At 33.9% G+C, this 22,282-nt stretch overlaps 2 protein-coding genes across 4 annotated transcripts in view; one reads left to right on the forward strand and one right to left on the reverse strand.

Moving 5' to 3' along the window:
- Positions 1-4,328: 4,328 nt before the first annotated feature.
- PMCH (pro-melanin concentrating hormone) lies at positions 4,329-5,680 on the forward strand. The gene is made up of 3 exons (XM_057742680.1): positions 4,329-4,612; positions 4,962-5,160; positions 5,447-5,680. The coding sequence occupies exons 1-3, from the start codon at positions 4,364-4,366 to the stop codon at positions 5,494-5,496; spliced, it is 498 nt and encodes a 165-aa protein (XP_057598663.1). The 5' UTR covers positions 4,329-4,363; the 3' UTR covers positions 5,497-5,680.
- The window catches only part of PARPBP (PARP1 binding protein), a 67,304-nt gene continuing 50,174 nt past the window's right edge, over positions 5,153-22,282 (reverse strand). For 2 of the 3 annotated variants that reach the window (XM_057742676.1, XM_057742677.1), the window contains exons 8-11: positions 21,054-21,232; positions 18,886-18,967; positions 6,663-6,774; positions 5,153-6,194 (exon numbers count right to left, since the gene is read on the reverse strand). In XM_057742676.1, coding sequence (XP_057598659.1) covers positions 5,854-6,194; positions 6,663-6,774; positions 18,886-18,967; positions 21,054-21,232 — 714 coding nt within the window. In that variant the 3' untranslated portion in view covers positions 5,153-5,853. Of the gene's footprint in view, positions 6,195-6,662; positions 6,775-13,406; positions 13,502-18,885; positions 18,968-21,053; positions 21,233-22,282 lie in introns of those variants that run through there. The other variant, XM_057742678.1, reaches the window with a different exon arrangement.

Below are 22,282 nucleotides of genomic sequence, written 5' to 3' on the forward strand. Positions count from 1 at the left end.
GTTCCTTGAAAAACTAAAAATAGAGTTACCATATGACCCAGCAATCCCACTATTGGGCATATACCCAGAGAACACCATACTTCAAAAAGACACATGCACTCCAATGTTCATTGCAGCACTATTTACAATAGCCGGGACATGGAAGCAACCTAAATGTCCATCAACAGATGAATGGATAAAAAAGATGTGGTACATATATACAATGGAATATTACTCAGCTGTAAAAAGCAATGAAACTGGGACATTTTTAGAGACATGGATGGACCCAGAGACTGTCAAAGAGTGAAGTGAGTCGAAAGAGAAAAACAAATATCGTATATTAACACATATATGCGGAATATAGAAAAATGGTACAAATCAACCAGTTTGCAAGGCAGAAATAGAAACACAGATGTAGAGAACACACATATGGACACCAAGTGGGAAAAGCAGGGAGGATTGGGGGGGGGGGGATGAATTGGGAGACTGGGATACCAAATTGTACACTCTAAATATATGCAGTTTACTGCATGTTAACTGTATCTCAATAAAAGTTCTTAAAAAAATAATGTATACATATTCATTTCATAACTTTTATACAAAACAAAGATATCATAGGTCATAAGGCAAGTTTCTGTATGTTGAACCATATGAAATTACTATCTATATGTCAAACATGGTTGAAAATCATCAGTTGCACATACTTCAATCTAATACTGATTTCAAATACTCTAATTTATAAAGCCAGATTTCTGACAACAACTCAGTTTGGTTAGAACTCAGTATCCTCTCCCCAAAGTTTCAATTCCCATATATTTGAAATGCTAAAAATATCTAAGTAATTAATGGGTTGAAGAAGAAATAATAATGAAAATTGTAAAAACTTGGAATGAAACACTGAACAGTTTATCTATCAAAATTGTGGGACTTAGGGACTTCCCTGGTGTTCTAGTGGTTAAGACTCTGTGCTCCCAATGCAGGGGTCATAGGTTCAACACCTGGTTGGGAAACTAAGATCCAATATGCCACAGGACGCAGCCAAAACAAATAAACAAACAAAAAACTGTGGGACTTAGTAAAAATGATACATAAGGGGAGATGTATAATCTTAAATGCTTGTATTTTTTAAAAGTCTAAATATTAATGAGTTCTAATTTAATAAGTTAGAAAAACAGTAAAATGAACCTCCAATTTAAGAAATATAATAAAAAGCAGAAATTAATAAAAAAGAAAAAAATATAGTGAAGATCAACAAAGCCAAGTTTTTTTAAAGGCTAACAAGATTGATAAACCTATAACAAACCTGATCAAATTACAGAGGTGGAGGAGAGAGAGGCGAGACCAAGAGGTCACAAATAAGCATAATTAGAATGAAATACAATTACAGATGAAGCGAGGCTTAAAATATTTAGAAGAGAGTATTATAAATATCTTTATACTAGAAAATTTGAAAACAAGAGAAATGGACAAATCCTACAAAAATTTAAATTTCTAAAATAAGCTAAAAAAGAAACAGAGAAGCTGAATGTTCCTACAGCTCTGAAGAAAGTGAATCAACTATTAAATCCCATCAGAAAAACCCACCAAGCCCACATCACTTTACAGAAGAAAAAAGGAATAAACCCTGCCCCCAGTTCATTTTACGAAGCTAGTACAACCTTAATGCCTTGGCAGACAAAGGCAATAGAAGAAAGGGAAATTACAGATCAATCTCACTCATGATAATAACTGCAAAATGTATAAACCAAATATTACCAAATTGAATTCAATAATATTTTAAAAGATTTGTTTCATAAACACATGGTTGGTTTAACATGAGAAAAATCTGTTAATTTTCTAAATGAAAGATTGAAGGAGAAAAAGTATGATCATCTCAATAGATAGAAAAAGTATTCAGTAACGTTCAACAATTCATGATAAAAATTATTAGTAAACCAAAAATAGAAGAGAATATCATGCAAGTTATAAAGAGTGTCTACAAAAAAAATCTAGCACAAAAATGATATTCAATGGTGAAAAGCTAAAAGCATTCTCTGTAAAAATCACTAATACTGCAAAGATGTCTGTTATCTCCATGTCCAACATTTACAGAAGGTTTTAGCCAGTCTGTTTGCGCACATGGACAGACACACAGATAAACACACACTTGCAAGAAGGAAATCAAATGTCATTATTTCATTATTTATATCAACTGTCTCCATGGAAAACCCTAAAGAATTAATACATTTATAAATTATTGAATTAAAGAGTTATTATTATTATTGAATTAAAGACTTTAACAAGTTTTTTGTATATAACAGCACTAAACAAAAGCCAATTGCATGTGTACAAACCAGCAATAATGTTAGAAAAGGTAAATTTTTAAAAGATACCATTTATAATAACTAAAACAGAGAAGCTTAATTATAATTAAAATATAAACAATTATAATTCTTGCAAAAAAACATATGCAAGACCTTTATGAAGAAAACAACAAAATGTCATTAAAAGATTAAAGATCTATATAAATATGGAAAAGTACCACGTTCATGGATAAGAAAATAAATTATCTTAAGAGCATCAATTCCCCTCCAAAATTAATCTACAGAATTAATCTGATGCAATTCCCTTCAAAATCCCATCAGGATTTCTCACAAAACTTGAAAAGCTGATTTTAAGATTTATATGGAAAAGAAATGGACATAAATAGCCAAGGAACTGCTATAGAAGAAAAACTGATGATCGAGTAGGGGGCTGAGAAACTTGACTTACCAGATATCAAAAATTATTTTAAAGTTATAATAATTAATACTGTAGATTTGGCAGTGGAATAGAGAGTTCAGAAAGAGACCTATACACATATAGAAACAATATACTGCAGAGATGGCACTGCAAACTAGTGGGGACAGGACGAATTATTCAAGAAATATATAAGGACATCTGGAAAAAGTTAACTTCTTATACACAAGATTCTAGATGAATTAAGAATTTAAATGTGAAAGTCAATACATTTAAACTTTCAGAATATATAGAAATATATTAATGATCTCAGGGTTTGAAAGGATTTCCAAATAACAACATATTATAAACACTAACAATAAAAAGCACAAAAAAAGAAATTTAAACATTAAAATTAAGGAGTTTGGTTCACCAAAAGATACCATGAAGGGGTTCAAAAGGTAAGAAATAATGCGAGAAAAAAACACAATATTTAAAACACATACAACTAACAAAGTAATATCCAACATATATAAAGAACTTCCATGAATCAACAAGAAAAAAACAAACAACCAGATAGAGAAATAAATTTTTCTTTAAAAGGCATTTTACATAAGTTTGTGAAAAGACATCCAACCTCTTCGGTAATTAGAGAAATAAACATTAAAAGGACAATAAGGTACCCAAGTGTTAACTAGAACCTGGAGCAGTAAGAACTCTCATACCCTGCAGGTGGGAGTTTAAATTGGTTACTAGTATTCTCTAACCATTTTGGCATTAATAAAGCTGAAATGCACATACTCCATGACCCAGCAATTCCATAACTAGAAGTATACCTTAGAAAAAGTATGGCACATATATACCAGAAGACATATACAAGAATGCATTCTCTTACTCTACGGGGTCAACATTACAAATTAACTCTGAAATGTTTAATTAAAAATCACACAACATACTCATTATCCAAAATTAACATTTATGGAGCACGTAAATATTCTCTTCAAGGACTTCTTATTCATTACTTGCTAAACTCATTAATAAATATCAGTAATACCCTTTCACAAATATAGAAATAAAGCACACCTGACAGGTCAATTTTAGATATAGCATATGAATGACTTTTTGTTCATACTGACATGCATATATACCAAAGACTATTCTAAGCATTCATGGAAAAAAAAATTCTTTTTGAAGATTATTTCAATTTAATCAGGATTAAAAGTATTTAAACTTTGATGCTTATTATCCTGAGTGAAAGAAATAACTTTAGTTTTAATATTTTACTTAACCAGAAAATATACAAAAGGAAACAATATGAGTAAACAAGAATATGGAGAGCCTGATGTCCTGTGGTCTTCCTTAACAACAATCTATTTTCAAGAGACTATAATCTCCTCAACAGAAAACTTTCTACCAAGGATCTTAATCAGATTCTGAGAAAATTCACACTCAAAATAAACAATATGCCACTAAAACCAAAACAATGTAGGTATTAGCAGCTATACAAAAAGTTAGCTTCTGTCTAATGAGTCATTTCTAAAATGATGAAAGTCTAAGTCTTTCAAGTGCTTTCTATTCAAGCTGGAAAATATATAAAGGTAGGGATCATTTACAAAGCAGGGTGACTGAGAAATTTTTCTTCATTTTACACATCCTTGTTTGACTCTATGCAAACATCAAACTAAGTATGGCAAAAATGAGTTTCTCTTCCTACATATTAATACTAACTTTTTCTTTGCTTTCTCAAGGCATTTCACTTTCAGCATCCAAGTCGATAAGAAATTTAGAAGATGACATGGTATTTAAAACGCTGAGGCTGGGAAAAGCCTTTCAGAAAGAAGATACCGCAGAAAAATCAATTGCTGTTCCTTCCCTGGAGCAATATAAAAATGATGAGAGCAGTTTCATGAGTGATGAGGAAAACAAAAATTCAAAGGTAAGTGGCAATGTGAGTCATCCTTTATTACAATGGAAATTTGAATGATTTTTATGAATTCTTTGAAAGTAAAGTCGATACTTTTATAAGCAGAAGTATGTGAAAAAAGTCACAATATGCATCAGGACAATTGATCAAATTTCATACGGACCAGGTTGTTCTTGCATTCTGGAAAACATCTCTTATTCAGAAGGTTTTATTCCCTGAAAACCTTGTATCTAAAGTATTTTTTAAAAGAGTCAAATAGCGCAGAGCATCTTTGAATTGATCAATAAAAATATTACACAATTGTATTATAGCTCCATTCCCAATAAGACACCTAAAACAGAAATCAATCTCTTCTTCACAGAATGCAGGTTCCAAACATAATTTCTTAAATCATGGTCTGCCACTGAATCTGGCTATAAAACCTTATCTTGCACTAAAAGGATCTGTAGCTTTTCCAGCTGAGAATGAAGTTCAAAATACCGAATCAACACAAGAAAAGAGAGAAATTGGGGATGAAGAAAACTCAGCTAAATTTCCTATAGGAAGGAGAGATTTTGACAGTGAGTAGTCTTTTTAAAATTCAATTCTTATATCTTAATACCATAAAATAGAACTCTTGAGTTTAACTTAATTTGGGTCCAATCAACAAAATCAAACAAGACCATGGTTCAATTTATGATTGATATTAAGTGACCCCTGCAAAAGATGTGAGATTAAAAAGTATTTAATTAGTTACTATGATTTTGATTTACTCAGAATTGGCTATACTGGATCCATTCTTTAATTTCTAATCAGTTGTGTGTGATACTAGTCCTTTAAACAATTGAAACTTTTTTTTTCCTTCAGTGCTCAGGTGTATGCTGGGAAGAGTCTATCGACCTTGCTGGCAAGTCTGATACCTGTTGGTCCACACCATCATTTCAGAAGAAAACAAAATCATTTAACTGCCTGTGGGGGAAAAAGCCCTTAATGTTACTGTGACTTGTTTTATTTTAAATGTCAGTTTTAAAAGAAAGTAGTATTAAGATATACTTAAATGATATGCTTTACCTGTGCATTAAACTTTGTGAATATTCTGCATAATTATGACTTACTAGTATTTTTTAAACAATGCTTACATGCTAAGCTTACATACACTGCAGACCAAAATAATAAAGTACCATAACTTACACCTTGATCTCTTAAAAATTAAGTAGATGCCTTTGGTGAATGGTTTTACACATACATAAATCTAAAGAACATAAAAGACAAATTCATAGCCTAAAAAACTGGGTTAACTTTGTCTGACCAGCAATCAATTTGTCCTTGGAGGTAAATTTGTTGCTTTTTGCAACTCTAACTAGTTTGCCATCCAATTTATTCTGCAAATCTTTTGATGTCTTAGATATCTTAACATTTTTGTGTTGAGGTGGTTCATTTCCATTATCACAGAGAATATTTTCATCATCCAAATCCACCTGTTTCCTTTTTGAACTTTTATTTCCTGTCAAACTATTTGATTTTCTTGCTACTTTTCCATTTTTACTTCTGTCCAGATGAACATTTCCAGAACTTGTTCCAATTGTTGGTATTCCAACAGATGAATTTACACCTTCTGTTATGCAAGATGAAAAGAGGAAAGAAATTATATAATACTTAAAATTATTACACATGAGAATTTTACAAAAAAAACTTTTAAAATGGCTAAAGAATATTTTAAAACATGATTTACAATCAAATAATGCTATAAATTACATGATGAACAAATACAGCTATACTACTATCACATTTCTTTTCATTTTACCACCTCACTTTTCATCCCCACAAACAACAAATTGCTTTGGGTGAATGCATAACACTTAATCCTTAAATGCTACAAATTATTTCTTAAACACATTTAGTTAAGTCAAACTGAGTCCTATTCGTATATCTGCAGTTAGATATAACTTTTTAAATAAACTCGGGTCTTAAAAATTTTAAACCTTTACATTACAAAAAAAAAAAATCTAGTATTACTTAAGTTAAAACCAATTAGTACACTAGAATTGAATTGTTATTAAATTGCTCAAAAAAGTTCAATTACCAGAAAGGTCATTTTCCATGTGAAGAACACGCATATTCCATTTATCCTTGTTTATCATGAAGTCATCTTTGTAAGTACAAGCAAACTGAGATCTAACTAAGGTTTGCTTCATCTGGTAACAGAAAGAAGAAAATATGCAATTTATCCTTTATTTTGATTAATTTTTTCATCTAGATAGAAAAAACACTCTGTAGTCACTGAGATATCATTAAAATTTCCCTTAAAAATTTCATTATCTGTTGGGAACTTTTAATTCTTGATGTTTCATAGTATGCAAATTCATTCACCGCTACAACTATCATTTTTGTTCTTTTCAGTAATATCAGCTTTGTGTATGTTTTTGATAATTTTTGTAAAGGCTTAGGAAAATCAATTAGAAACTCTTCAGAGGCCTTTGTTACACATCCCTGTGTCTGTGCTGCTTTAGAAAGTATTATGCTTAATAATGATATACTTGATATACATAATCCTAGAAAATACAAGTTTTTAATCTTAATGAATTATAGAATACAACTCTTTAAGGAAAAGCATAGCATATAGAATTCAAGAAGTTAGAGAAATTAAGGAAGCGAGAAATGCTAGGATGAAAAAGAGAAATAAGAGAAGGTGAAAGAAACAAAGATAGGAAACTAACAAAGAAAGTAAAGTGGTGAATGAAAGGCATTATTTCTTAATTAAACACTTGAATATTTAGAAAATTAAGAAATATGATTCAATTACATCATTCTAAGAAGATCTGACCAAGTGATTTAATAGTTGAGTATTCAAAGGATACTTCTGTAATTATCTTCAAACATGACAAATAGAAGAAAATTAGAAAGCTAAATTTAATTCTTAAGCACTGAAAAGGATGCCAAGAAAGTACTTTTGTAAATGTATTCTACAAACATAAAACCAGTGGCTGTTTTAGAGACAGAAATTAATTTCAGAACAAAGTAATCTACACAGATAATGCAAATTTCAACAATTGCAGCTGCTGTGTAATGCCATTCGGTTATCATAGGGAGACTTCTCCAAATAATTAGAAATCATCTCAAATCCTTTTCAGAAATAGACAAAGTTTAAATTTCAAATACATGATTAAACAAAGAGGACTTCAACAATTCAAAAATTAATACTTCAAAGTATAACTACATTATACTGAACAATATAGAGCATGTATTGATACAGTTTACGAAGTCTAAAACAGCATGACTTTATATTACATGTTCAGTAATTACATGTTGTATTATACATTCAAAGAGATAACTGCATTAACCCGCTCAGATGTTTGCAAAGATAATGGCAGTGAAATCCAGTGACTATATTTTAGAAGAAATTAGAATAGTCTGCAGTCCAGCTGCTTCATAAAAATAAGTTTCTCAGGATGACAAATTTTACATCTTTCTGAGTAATGGTGTCTATGAGAGCCTCTAACTCCTAGAGGACTAAAAATTATGTTTAATTTGCTTGAAGATTTAGACAATTAGAATTTATCTTCCATTTAAGCACAAAAATACACAAAACTGAAAAAAATGTGAAAATGTAGAAGATCAAAAAATATTTTTCTAAAAGTGAAATACAGTAGGCTTTTGACAATGGATGGAGCCCACTATCTTCATGAATCCACGTGAATGCAACTACTATTATATAGTTTCTCCCATGAAATGCCCTAAAATATAACTGAAGGTTTTAACCAGCCCTTTCTGGACTTTATTAATTCCATAAGTACAGAATTAAAACAATTAGTAAAGCTATTAAAATAAATTCTGTTAATAAAATAATCTTTATATTCTATTGCATCATATCATTACTGTAGTAAACTACCCAAAAACTTTTATTTCCATCTACAAAACCAATACTAACTGTTGACAACTTTTTACACATTTCTTTCATTTCAGCAGTTACTGCTTACAGAAAATTATAAACTAATTACTTACAAAGAGTTATAAACAGTACATCATGAAAGCAAATGGATGCTAAAGGGCTGGCAAGGATCACTCCCCTAATATTCAGATAGTTACGGCACCTACAGGTGGCTTGGGGGATGGACTTCAGCCTCCTACCACAAAACCTTCATCAGTACCACTCATAAAACACTCTAAATAAAAATGTAATAATTATATTATTCAATACAGACAACTGATGTTTTCTCAATCTCATGCTTCATATGAATAAAAATTTCTTTAGAGAGCTGTTATTTTTATTAATTTTAAACATACATCTGAGTAAAAATCTTTCTTTGCTATGTAAATACAGTTGCAAAATAAGTTCAACAGCCTTCCTGACAACTAGATTTCTTCCCTTTAGGCCCCCCATAGAGAAATTCTCTAGCCCTTAGTGACAGTAGGGCAGTTTCAGAAAACTAGAGTTAGAAGGCAATGGATTCTTAAAATACTGATTATGGGTTGAGATGCAAAAGGAAATTAGCTAACCACTATATTTACCATGAAAAATATTATTTATAAACATATCAAAACACAAAAGAGAACCACAATGGTTCTATGGTAATCTTGGAATACTTATATCCAAAAGAAATAAATGAGAGTAGTTATATTGAGGGTGTTTTTTTCTTTTTGTAAAAGATTATATGTACCTTTTTTTCCCTGCCCTGTACAAAGATATTTTTTACCAGTTACCACTTATTAAGTTCCAACTATGTGACAGGCACACAGTATACTACAGAGATTACTAGGATGGCTTCTATAATCACAAAGACATTACACTTATAAAATCTGCTGTTGACACACAGCTGGAAGAAATAAATAAATTGGATAATAGAATCAAGATTGAAAAAATCTCAGAAGGCTAGAACCATAAGCAGAAAATAATAAGATGAAAATGAATGAGGATAAACAAAGTCCTGTATTTAAGTTCAAAATATCAATTACACAGGTACAGGATGAGGAGAACCTGACTTAAAAACAACATATGAAAAAGACCTAGAGATTTTAATTGATCATGAACTTGACTGGAGCCAACAATGTGATGTTCAACTAAGAAACCTGCGCAAAGAGACAAGATGATGTGATGGAAAAGGCATCAGATTTGTAGTCAAAAGACCTGGCTTCTAGTACTGGCCCTATCACTTACTAACTAGATGATCTTGGGTAAACCTCTAAACCTCTCACTTATCCACACATAAATGGGAATATTTACCTAACAGAGTTTTCAGGATTAAATGAAGTTAAAAATATGAAAAAGCTATATAACTTTAAAGATATACACAGATAGTACGCAGTTGTTAATGTAGTAACATATAAAGAGAGCACTCCTATATAGTAAGAAATCTATCGAATTGGTTTCTCAGTACCCAGCCAACTCTAAAATGATTCTGGGAATGCAGCTCAAAAAATGAACTTACAATCAGCTTCTTCATTTTGCTTATTAAAACAATACAAGCTACATTGGCTTGTATTTATAACTTAAAAGAGATTGCTTTTCCTTTGTTCATAAAAGTAGAATTTTTCTGCACAAGATTAGTGGCTACATAGAATTGAGATTACTTCCTGTTGCAAATCTTCCAAATCTCTCTGTGTATTTGATTTGGAATCACAAATAAGCAAAACAATTCCCTTTTGAAAATGCTTTTGAAGTACTAAACAACTAAGAATAATGTCCAGATTCATACATGGCTGTTAAAATCATTTTATGTTCAAGTCACATGAGAGAAAAGGATTCAGTTTCCCTTTGTAGAGTGATTTCCCCCCTTTGGAAAGATTACTATCCACAGTAAAATTGCAATGAACTTCAAACTTGCCAAGAATTGGAAAAGTCCTTTTGCCACAAGCTATTTTAAATTGAAATTATTAGTAGGTTCCCAGTTTGAGGAAAATAGTACTTCACATAGGAAAGCCTGACTCCAGTTAAATTAAGACAAATGAGTCAAAATATTGAAAAGTCACAGAAGCTCTGTTAGCTGTATTAATAAGAAAATGAAATTTCTAAACCCCCATTACAGCAGTAAATTTTATCAACAAGTTTGAAGAAAATTACGCAACATACTATTTAATATGTAACTAAAAATAAATATTCAAAATTTATCCTTTCATTATCACATTTTCAAAAGAACAGAGATTTGCTATCCTTAATGGAATATGAATTTGTAAGTATATCAAATGAACCATTTCTTCATCAGTAAAATTCCATTTACTTTGCTAAATATCAGAAAGATAATATTAGGACCTAGGTAGTAGCATTATCTTTTTATGACTCCTTATTGTAATTACTACGCCTTCATTGGAAACAGCATAAACTTTGAAGTCTTCCACCATTGCTTTGTTACTTACTAGGTGTATGGTCTGGAAAATAATGCCTTCTAGACTTCAGCAAGGATTAATTGGAATGAGGGATATAAAATATCTAGTATAATACTTGACACTTAGAAGGTACGCAATAAATCCCAACCTCATTACTTCAGCCAAAACGAGTTCAAATTTTAGTTCAGACTAATACAGGCATTCCATTTTCATTCTAATGAAAAATGCTGCTCATTTCCTTAAAGCCTTTGCTTAATGTCACCTTCTCAAAGAGACTTGTACTGATCATTCCTTTTGAAATCAAAACACACACAAAGGAACACGCTCTCCTTATCCCCCTCCATAGTTTTATTTCCCTCCATAGCACTGCTAACCTTCTAATATACCATATAATTCACTTGTTTGTTTTGTTTATTGTCTGCCTCTCCTAACTAAAAAAGTTCCACGAACCCAACCTTAGTTTGCCAATTGATGGCCTGCTCTGGCCCTCTCGTGGTCCTTTTCATCCCATAGGGCGAGGAGTAAGTCCACAGGAACTTGGATATGCCCACTGGGAGACTATGACTCCCCCTTTTAGATCCTGTTCCAAGCACCTGGGACCTCAGAATTTCCTGCTCAAATTGCCTAGGCACCTTCCCTCTAGGAAGGGCTGACTGTTTATGACAAGGGTGATGGGGAATGGGGTGTGTACATTTCTGGGTGGAGTATCTCTAAGAGTATGGAATAGAACCACGATTAAAAAGATTGTGGGGGTAGACCAGGGGTTTCCATTTACGTTCTTTTACCTCAGTCCCACAAATACTGGGGGAAGACTGGGATTTTTGTCTGTTTTGTTTGCTGATATATTTCCAGTGCCTAGAAAACAGCCTGGTATCCAGTAGGCATTTAATACATGCTTGTTGCGTGAATTAAGTAAAATTATAACACATTCTAACAGGTGTACGTAAGCAGAAGGTATGAGGGAACAGCAACTAAGAGTAAGCAAAGCTTGGACGTAGAAAAAAATGTACAGAGAGTAAAGAAACCACAGTATACAGAAAAGAAAGAATTAGACTGGTAAAGAACAGCTAAATCACCCTAAGGACAAAAGCTCTGAAATAGAAAAATATGTACAGAGTAAATTACTCTGTTCAATAGCGAAAAGTTACATCACATTTAAGTACAGAGAACCATGCAGCTGAAGTCCTTAAGTCCCATTATACCCATCATTCCTTTCAAGTTCTTAAATGTTCCACCTTTCTTAGGTTCTCACACATATATCCTCACAATAAGCCCTATAAAAAATAATTATTCCTTAAAACCACAAAAGCCACACCTTCCTTAACCTTGCCCTATATTATTTATTCATTTATTTTGTACTACCAAATACACAGCCTCTTTATACAAGTAAGGCAATCTAATACTTTTCATTGGGTTCTTTGCTCAGCCTGAAATGCTTTCTTCCATCCCCTCTCCCTATTTAAACCATATTTATTCTAATCTCTCATGGTCAAAGCACCATTTCCTCTACTTATGGGTTTCTAGTTATTGCATTTGTGTGTATCTTTAATCCACTAGAACTGCAACTGTTTAATATGCTGACCATGTGTAGCCAATTAATTAAACAGAATTAAAAATCGAGTCCCTCAGTTGCAGTACCACATTTCAAGTGCTCAATAGTCACATGTGACTAGCACCTACAGTACTAGACAGCACAAATTACAGAACATTTCCACAGAAAGTTCTGTTGGAGAACACTGCTCTGGAATGAAGCTTTACAATCTATGTCCTGTGGCACATACATGAAAGGCAGATGAATTTTCAAAGGACTCAGGGACATTTTTTAGTTTGCTGGGCCCATAATATTGGAACCCTTTTGAACTTTACATTATTAAAGGAAACCATGCATCTGTTCCTCACATCTTCGAACTACTACCTGATGTGAAAGGACCAATTATTTATTTATTTATTTACTTATTTACTTATTGGCTGTGTTGGGTCTTCTTTGCTGGGTGCAGGCTTTCTCTAGCTGCAGTGTGCGGGCTTCTCATTGCTGTGGCTTCTCTTGTTGCGGGGCACGGGCTGGGCTCTAGGTGCATGGGCTTCCACAGTTGTGGCACATGGGCTCAACAGCTGTGGCTCAAAGTAGTTGTGGCTCACAGCAGTTGTGGCGCATGAGCTTAGTTGCTCCACAGCATGTGGGATCTTCCCGGACCAGGGATCAAATCCATGTCCCCTGCATTGGCAGGTGGATTCTTAACCACTGCGCCACCAGGGAAGCCCAAAAGGACCAATTAAGCTTTGGAAAACATTACAATCATTATATCTTCAAATACTATTTCAATACTATTTTCTCCTCTCATTCTGGGGATCCAATTAGGCACATGTTAGATATTTTCTGTGAACTACTCTTCTGCTTTTTTATTCTTTATTCTCTCTTTGCTTTAGTTTGGCTATTTTTCTAATGACTTATCTTCATGTCCACTTATGCTACCTAATGCTATGTCTGGTCTACTGTTAAATTCACCTGGGGACTTGCCGGCAGTCCAGTGGTTAACACTTCGCCTTCCAATGCAGGGGTGCGGGTTCAACCCCTGGTCGGAGAGCCAAAATCCCACATGCCTTGGGACCAAAAAAAAAAAAAAAAGAAGAAAACCAAACATAAAGTAGAAGCAATAATGAAACAAATTCAATAAAGACTTTAAAAATGGTCCACATCAAAAAATCTTTAAAATAAATTCACCTGACATTAATTTTAGATAATGTTCTACAGTTCTGGAATGTCTATTTGGTTCTGATTTAAAATTTTTGATTCTCAGGAATTCCCAGTGGTCTAGTGGTAAGGATTTAGCACTTTAACTGCTGTGGCCCAGGTTCAATTCCTGGCTGGGGAACTAAGATCCCGCAAGCTGTGAGGCATGGCCAAAAAAAAAAAGGTGATTCTCTGTTGGAATTTCTCAATTTTTCATTCATTTTGCCCATCTTTTCCTTTAATTACCTTTAAATGTTGAAAAAAATTTTAATTCCTTGTCAGCTGATTCCAATAGCTGGGTCACTTGTGAGTCTGCCTTTACTGTTAGTTTTTTCTCTTGATTAAAGGACAAATCTTCCTATCTCTTCTCATGTCCAGCATATTTTAGATATTGTGTATAAAGGAACTATAGAGGCTCCAGATGAAATCTCTATCAAGAAGGGTTTCCCTGGGGCTTCCTTGGTGGCACAGTGCTTGAGAATCTGCCTGCCAATGAAGGGGACATGGGTTCGAGCCCTGGTCCGAGAAGACCCCACATGTGATGGAGCAACTAAGCCTGTGAGCCACAACTACTGAGCCTGAGCTCTAGAGCCCACGTGCCACAACTACTGAAGCCTGCATGCCTAGAGCCTGTGCTACATAACAAGAAAAGCTACAACAAGAAGCCTGTGCACCGCAATGAAGAGTAGCTCCTGCTCTCTGCAACTACAGAAAGCCCTCACACAGCAAGGAACACACAATGCAGCCAATAAATTAAAAAATAAATACATAATTTTTTTTTTTTAATTAAAAAAAAAGAAGGGTTTCCCTTGTCTCTGTTAGGCGGACACAGAGAAGGACTAATAACCTCAATGCCATCAGGGAATGAGCTGAGTTAAAGCTGGGTTGCAGCTGTCATAACTTGTATCTGACTTCTGGTTCTTAACCTCTTCTTTGGAAATGTCCCTCCCAAGCTTTCAACTGAGAGCCTTGTGGATCTCTGTTGCCTCTGACCTGAAAGTCTGGGGGATTCAGTCTGTCTTTCAAAGGTTTTTACATTATGTTCTTTGGTCTCCCAACCCACTTCATTTCCAAGTGTGGCGAATATCTTGAGAAGGCGACAGCCATATGTTTGAGGCAAGTCACAATCCTCAAGAGGAGCTTTGTCTTCTGAGCTACTGCAAGACCACAGGTGATTTCAGTCTACTGAACTAAGGTTCCTTAACCTCCCACTCAGCTCCAAAATTCTGCATAGGTGCCCTAGGTAAAAATAACTGTGCATTCAGGGCCTCAAAGTTCCCAAACTGTTGCCAGCCCCTCAAGACACCAAAATATTTGTTAGTTCCTCTTTCCATCAGTGAAGTTCCTTTTTATGGGCCAAGATCAACCCTTGGATCATACCCAAAATTGGAAAAATAATCCCAGGGAAGAAAACTCTGATAATAGACGGTTCACCTCAGAAGAACTTTACCCTCTCCAGATTTTTAGTTTATTTAAACTGCTTTGCTTACATAGCTTTCCTATGTCTTTTAAATATATTTTCCCCAACTTACCAGCCTCTTATTTTGTTATTGTAGCAGAAACGGTATTTTGCCATGATCTACTACATCCTAGTTAGAAACAGAAGCCTCCAAGTCTGTGTGTGATTTCTTGATTCTGTTCCCTCCTTACTTGAGAGCATTTTACTTTCTCCTCAGTTACATTTTGAAGGCTGCATATTTTCTGTTATCCCTCATTTTTCTGTAGCTTGAAGAATGGTGGAGGCAGAAGTAATGTTCAGTTGAGGAGATAGGCAATTTGAAAAATTTCTGGGTTGGTTCCACACTTTCTTCTAAGAATTTATTATGTATTATATGTACTATAAAAAGTCCCTCTACTTAGAGACTGTATTTCATTCAAATGGAAGGGGAGCATTTGGATAATTTCCACAATTCAGTATGCAACACTAGAGCCTTCACTGTGTCAATGTGTAAATCCCAGAGTTTATTTTCCACATTACTAAGCAGTTGCCATTTCTTCTATTTCTCGAAAAAAAAAAAAAAAAGAACACACACTTAGCTGGCTTCTCAGTTTTGGAAATATTTTAGTGATAATTCTCAGGACTCTGTCAACTCACTAGCACACTATGTGGAGACTGGGGCTAGATCAAGTTGCTAAATCATGTTGTGCCTTTTCCCTCTGAAATCTTCAGTTTCCTTCCTTGCCCATCGTTTTTGAAGTTTATTGTATCCGATTACATTATTTTATGTTGTTTGCTCTTGGTGAATATTTTTGCTAGTTTTTGCTATTTTGTACTCATTTTAAGTATCAGGGGAGGGAAATTCTATGAACTGAACTTAATTCACCATTTTAATCTGGATATACTCGGTTTTCGAATACCCTAAAGGTTAAAAATGGATGTCTAATTTTCTAACACATGAGCACTGTACTTACAAAGGTCCCAGAGTTAGAGCCAGTCTATTTTTTCACACTACCTATGTCCTAATTTTCACTATCCCAACTATGCCAAGTTTTAAAGATCTAGTATTTTTCTGATCCACTGACTTAGTTATTAAGTTATTTAACTGATGATTATTCTCACATACATATAATATGGAGGAAAACACAGATTTAGAATAAGGAAAAGACATGTATATACAACTTTTTAGTTGTGTCTGATAAGCAAAATACTGTTAAATCAAGTTGGAAGGAATAAAACTAATTAATTTACAGGGATCTAAGAAGGCAAACATTTCCTTGAAAAATCTTTGTAATAAAAAGGTATGAAGGTACTTGTATAAATCGCTTGGAAACTGGGGGTAAGAATGGGGGAAAAGCATTCTCTAAAGGTTCCTACCAAAACCATGAAGGTTCAGGAAGAACCTTCTAACTTCCCTCCCAGGAATTTATTTGACCATCATAGACAATTTTCCGAATAAGCTACAGTAGAAAATAAAATTTGAGCACATAAAATGAGTTAATGAACACTTTCCAAAGTGGTTTCATAGGATTTTGTGATCATGAGTGCCTATTTCTATTTATGAACAAGGAAATGAAAATCCAAGAAAAGTTAATTTCCCCCAAATAATAATGACATGAATATTTCACAATCAAGTATGATCAACAACATCAAAATTCTAAGTTCTCTAACATTATCTACCTTTGTCTTTCCAAGAGTTTTTCAAGTGTAGATCATATATTCTTTCCATGACTTAAAAAAGAATTCAATGCCAAAAGAGAAAAAGTAACAGAATAAGGTAATAAGCTGTTAAACTACTTTTCCATATTTACTTAGTAGTAAATATTAGCAGCATTTTTTGTTATTCCAGCAAGTACTCGATCTGGCCATGGTTCAGCTGTATACCTGGCTAAACCAATTATTTTCACACTTTGCTTTCATAAAGAGTACTGTACTATAAAAAATAACCATAAACACCAATTCCTTCCTTTCTCTATTGCCATTTAGTTTCAGAGCTATGTAGACTAAGCCAACTCTACTATTAAGTAACAGAAGCAACGTAAGCATCATCTCATTAGTATTTATCCATGCCTTTGCACAATGGCATAAAATATTTCCTGGTAGTTATGATATCTTGTAAAAAGTGCTTTCTCAAGAATTTTGATTTCCTCATCTATAAATGTGACTGTATCAGATAATCTCTCTTCTACTTTCCAAAACTTTACAAATTTGTTCATATATTTTACGGTAATGAGTTGACCCTTACCAATTTCTAAAAACACCTTTTCTCATTCTTCAAATTGATCTTTTCATTCTGATTTACTTAGTTTAACAAAATATCCCAATGATCTTTATATGAAAATAAACATATGAAAGTTTGTCAGTGTCCATAGCAGGGAAAAATTAAAGAAATTTGTTATATTTCTGTTTCTAATCAAATTCAAGGATAGATGTTTTTTCAAAAATCTTACGCCTCAACTACAAGTACTTAGGTTACTATAACAAAGAATTGACAAGTTTTTTCATAGAAAAATTATATAAAACTCAGCAATGGGGCTTCCTAGGTGGCGCAGTGGTTAAGAATCCACCTGCCTGGAGAACTCGAGGTATGGGAGCGGGCGGGGGGTGAAGGGGAAACTGAGACGAAGCGAGAGAGTAGCACAGACATATATATACTACCAACTGTAAAATAGATAGTCAGTGGGAAGTTGTTGTATAACAAAGGGAGTCCAACTCGAGGATGGAAGATGCCTTAGAGGACTGGGGCGGGAAGGGTGGGGGGGGACTCGGGGGGGGGTCAAGGAAGGGAGGGAATACGGGGATATGTGTATAAAAACAGATGATTGAACTTGGTGTACCCCCCCAAAAAAAAAGAATCCACCTGCCAATGCAGGGGACACAGGTTCGATCCCTGCTCCAGGAAGATCCCACATGCCACGGAGTAACTAAGCCCGTGTGCCAAAAAAACAAAAAACAAAAAAAAACAAAAAGGAGCTATTCTTAAAAAAAAACTCAGCAATGTATTCCAAGGATGTTAATTACTAATAGCTACTAATAACCAATAGAAAGATAAGACTTTCCAGTGACAGGGCAAGAGTAAAGATGCAGATGTAAAGAATGGACTGGAGGACACAGGGTGGGAGGGGGGAGAGAAGGGGAAGCTGGGATGAAGTGAGAGAGTAGCATAGACATATTTACACTACCAACTGTAAAATAGATAGCTAGTGGGAAGTTGCTGTATAACACAGCGAGATCAATGAGTTAAGCTTTTTTTTGAAAAATAAGACCAAGAAAAATTTAAATGCCTAAAAACATGTTACTGACTACTTATAAGCACAAATGTTTCAAATGAGAACTGGGATACTCAGTTCAAACCAAGTGAAAATATAAAGAATAGCTCTAGTCAATGAACAATGTGAAATGTTCTCCTTGTCTCAATCAACAGTCAATTCTATTCTGCCATTGTGTCTTCGGACGGGAAAAAAATTGAAATTATACAGACTCTCAAGATTCAGTTTAAGATATTAGAAATATAAATGAGAACTCTTTATTTTCCTCCTCATTCACTGAACAGATATTCACTGAACACTTACCATAGCAGATGCCTTATTCCTCTCCTTCTTTTAGGTCCAAGGTATTGAATAAAACAGACAGATTAGCCAAGATTGTATTAAAAGGAAAGTTTCTGCATGTCAACTGTCATAACTTATCTTCCATTTAATCCCTATTGTTCCATGTATAACATATATTTATAATATCCAGCTCAGCTTTATATAGTTATTTATTTTAAAAGTAAAATAATTTTTATCATTTTCATGACAGTACATTAAATTGTACCTTAATTTTTTTCTCTTGCACTGACTTATGAATGCGTTCTCTTAGGGGTTCCATCGATGAATTATTCACTTGTGTGGGAGATCTATGTCCAAAAAAAGAAAAATTTATAAACCAAAGTAGTTTTTAAACTAGTTTTCACCTCTCCCCTACCTGAAAGCAGTTAGAGAATAAAAGTTTATTCTGAACAACTGAACCTAATTATTTACGGTACTATCTAAAATGTTCATATTCCTGTTCTGAGCATTCTAAATACTAATAATTTGCTTAATTAATTCAGTCACTAAATATTTGTGCTTCCACTATATGTAAGGCACTGTATAAGATGTTGTGAAGAATAGAAAGTTCATTCATTCACTGGCTCTGAATTCAGGCATCTTGATCTAAGTAAGGGAAATAAGATAGCCACATAACTAAAATTCAAAATAAAAAAGGACAGATGCCATAGCAGGGAAATTCAAAAGAGAAAAGCATAATTTAGAAATAGAGGGTCAGAGAAGACACGGTAGAGAAGGAGACGCCGGCACTTCGGAGCCATACAAACCTGGATTCCTCAATAAACTCATTTTTAGCTTAACAGAGCCAAAGTCATAACCCGTTTGAGTCAAAAGACCATTATATAATAATAAAGGATAGTCTATTCTAAGAAAGACTAGTTTATTACCCTACATTAACTTACATTCAGACACATTGTCCTTAATTTTATCATTTCAATAAATACCATTAAAATTATACTTTACCATGGACTGGTACTTATCTGCACAATGACAACTGAAAATGCTAAGGAAACTATAAACATGTGTTTGGCCACATGATTGAGTACAGAAAAATACCTCTTTAAAATGGATGTGGGGATTAATTTTGTTTAGAAAAATCCTATAAAAACAAAATAACTTTCTTTAAGAAAATGACAGAATTCAATGGGGGGGGGGGAGTCGAGGGAGGGAGGGAATACAGGGATATGTGTGTAAAAACAGATGATTGAACTTGGTGTACCCTCCAAAAAATAATAAATAAATAAAATTAAAAAAAAACAAACAAACAAAAAAAAGAAAATGACAGAATTCAATGTAAGAGAAAATTTAAATCATTTATATAAATCTACCTAAAAGCAAACTTTCTTAAACAGAAGTAAGCTGACAGGAGGGAAAAAAACCAAAGGTTCATTTTCTTTATACTCTTTTCTGGGATTCCAACACAGGGTATAAGTAACTCATTGATAAATAAATTTTCACTGTAAAGGAATTAGAAGACAACTTTGAAGGACAGAGCATTATAAAGTTTCTCTCTAAAGAGAAAAGACAGTGAAGCACAGGAAAAACAGAGAGCAGAGAGCAATCATGGATAGACATGAACAATTTTAGACTAAAAGCAGATTTCTAAAAAGTAGCTCAAGCAGAAAATAGAAAAGATCGAACAGGATAATTTTGTAAAAATCCTCCACGATGTACTAAATACAATTTTAAATGGTTGTTCTAAAATTTTAAATGTTGCTATAAGTGAATATTCATTAATTAAAAATATCACCAACTCAGTGTTTGACCGAATTGTTAAAACTGGACAGTATCAGTGTCTTGCACAGAATACCAACAGTAATTTAGTATTTTCTTCATAATTCGACGAAGAACAGGTAAATGCCAATTCCAACGTATGTTTGGTATATACCAACTCTCCTATTCTCAGGCAAAATAGCACAATCCTTGGAGCAGAGACTTCAGGTTCTGGAGAAAGTCACCTTTGCTACTTGTAGACAGATTGCTTACTTTCTCTCTTAAGTCTCTAATTCTTCACCTATAAAGTGGGGATACAACTAAAAGAGATTGTTGTGATGACTGATAAAAGTGAAAGCATTTAGCAAAGTTTTTGACACAAATATCTAAGCAAAGAAATATTTCCAAAGCAAAAAGCAACAACAACAACAACAACAACAAAAACACCCAAAACAAAAAACACCAGTCATACTCTCACAAAATACTACTTTTATATATAACTCCCTCACATTCAAATGTTTGATCTCCCTTTAACTAACTTGTTTTTTCTCTTCATACTTTTCTGTAGTTCCCAAGTTTCCTACCACAGCATGTATTTCTTTTATAACCAATGATTTTTCAAAAATTTCTTTTATAGACTTAAGTTAATATTCACGTACATGTAACTTCCATATTACTTACCTAAAAAGTGTAAGAACAGAAGTTCCATTATGATGAATTGTGTTTTCATCGTCGTATAAAAGCTCTGCTTTGTTTTTGGTAGGAGCACTGGCTGCTTCTTCATCCAAAAGAACCAGTAAAGTTTTCACAGTATCTCTGCCACAGTATGCAGTACCATGGTTTATGGCATGAGATTTTGGCTAGAACAAGAAACAATTTCAAGTAAATGTAATAATCACCCGAGCTAGGTCAATCAGCCACTCTTTTCCATTTCATGTGCTGTTGTTCTCCTTCCTCTTTTATTAAGCTATAAAAAATCAGCCATGAGAAGTAGCTTTGGGACTTCCCTGGTAGCGCAGTGGTTACGAATCCGCCTGCCAATGCAGGGGGCACGGGTTTGAGCCCTGGTCTGGGAAGATCCCACATGCCGCGGAGCAACTAAGCCCATGCACCACAACTACTGAGCCTGAGTGCTCCAACTACTGAAGCCCACGCAGTTAAGAGTCCGTGCTCTGCAACAAGAGAAGCCACCACGAGAAGCTCACATACTGCAACAAAGAGTACACCCTGCTCACCACAACTAGAGAAAGACTGCGCACAGCAACAAAGACCCAAAGCAGCCAAAAAAAAAAAAAAAAAAAAAAACCAAATAAATAATAAATATTAAAAAAACAAAACAAAACTAGTTGACCTTCATTCATTCAGAAATTACCCATAAGTACATACTAAGTCCCCAAGAATTGTGTTTGAAGCTAAGGCTACAAAGGTACAAAGGTAAAAAACAGTGCCTCAAGGAACTCATAGGTTCTTTGATAAATAAGTAATCAATAATGGCATTAAAGAGTGCTAAGTGCTATTTCAAAGAGAATGTATACATTGTGCAGTGGGAGCACACCAAAGGTCATGATCAATTTACCCTGAGATCAAGGATGTCTTCATAGTGGAGACACAAAGGGTAAGAGAGAACATGGTATTTTTCATAGACTGGGTAGCATGAAATGGCTGAAGAACAGGGTAACAGAGAGGGAGTCATGTGAGATGAGCTTGGGAAAGCAACGTGCATCAGACAAAGAAGTTATAAGTCAGTCTGTTATAAAGTTAAAATCTCTTTATTAAGCAAGGAAATAAAATGATACTATTTGCATTTTAGAAAAATGACAGCAATGAGGGAAATGTGTAAAATATTTATATTTCAGTGTAAGACTGTTATTAAATCTGGAGACAGAACCACAAATTAAGAGACTGTAACA

This window comes from Hippopotamus amphibius, chromosome 7, assembly GCF_030028045.1.
Source record: "Hippopotamus amphibius kiboko isolate mHipAmp2 chromosome 7, mHipAmp2.hap2, whole genome shotgun sequence".
NCBI classification, from domain to species: Eukaryota; Metazoa; Chordata; class Mammalia; order Artiodactyla; family Hippopotamidae; genus Hippopotamus; species Hippopotamus amphibius.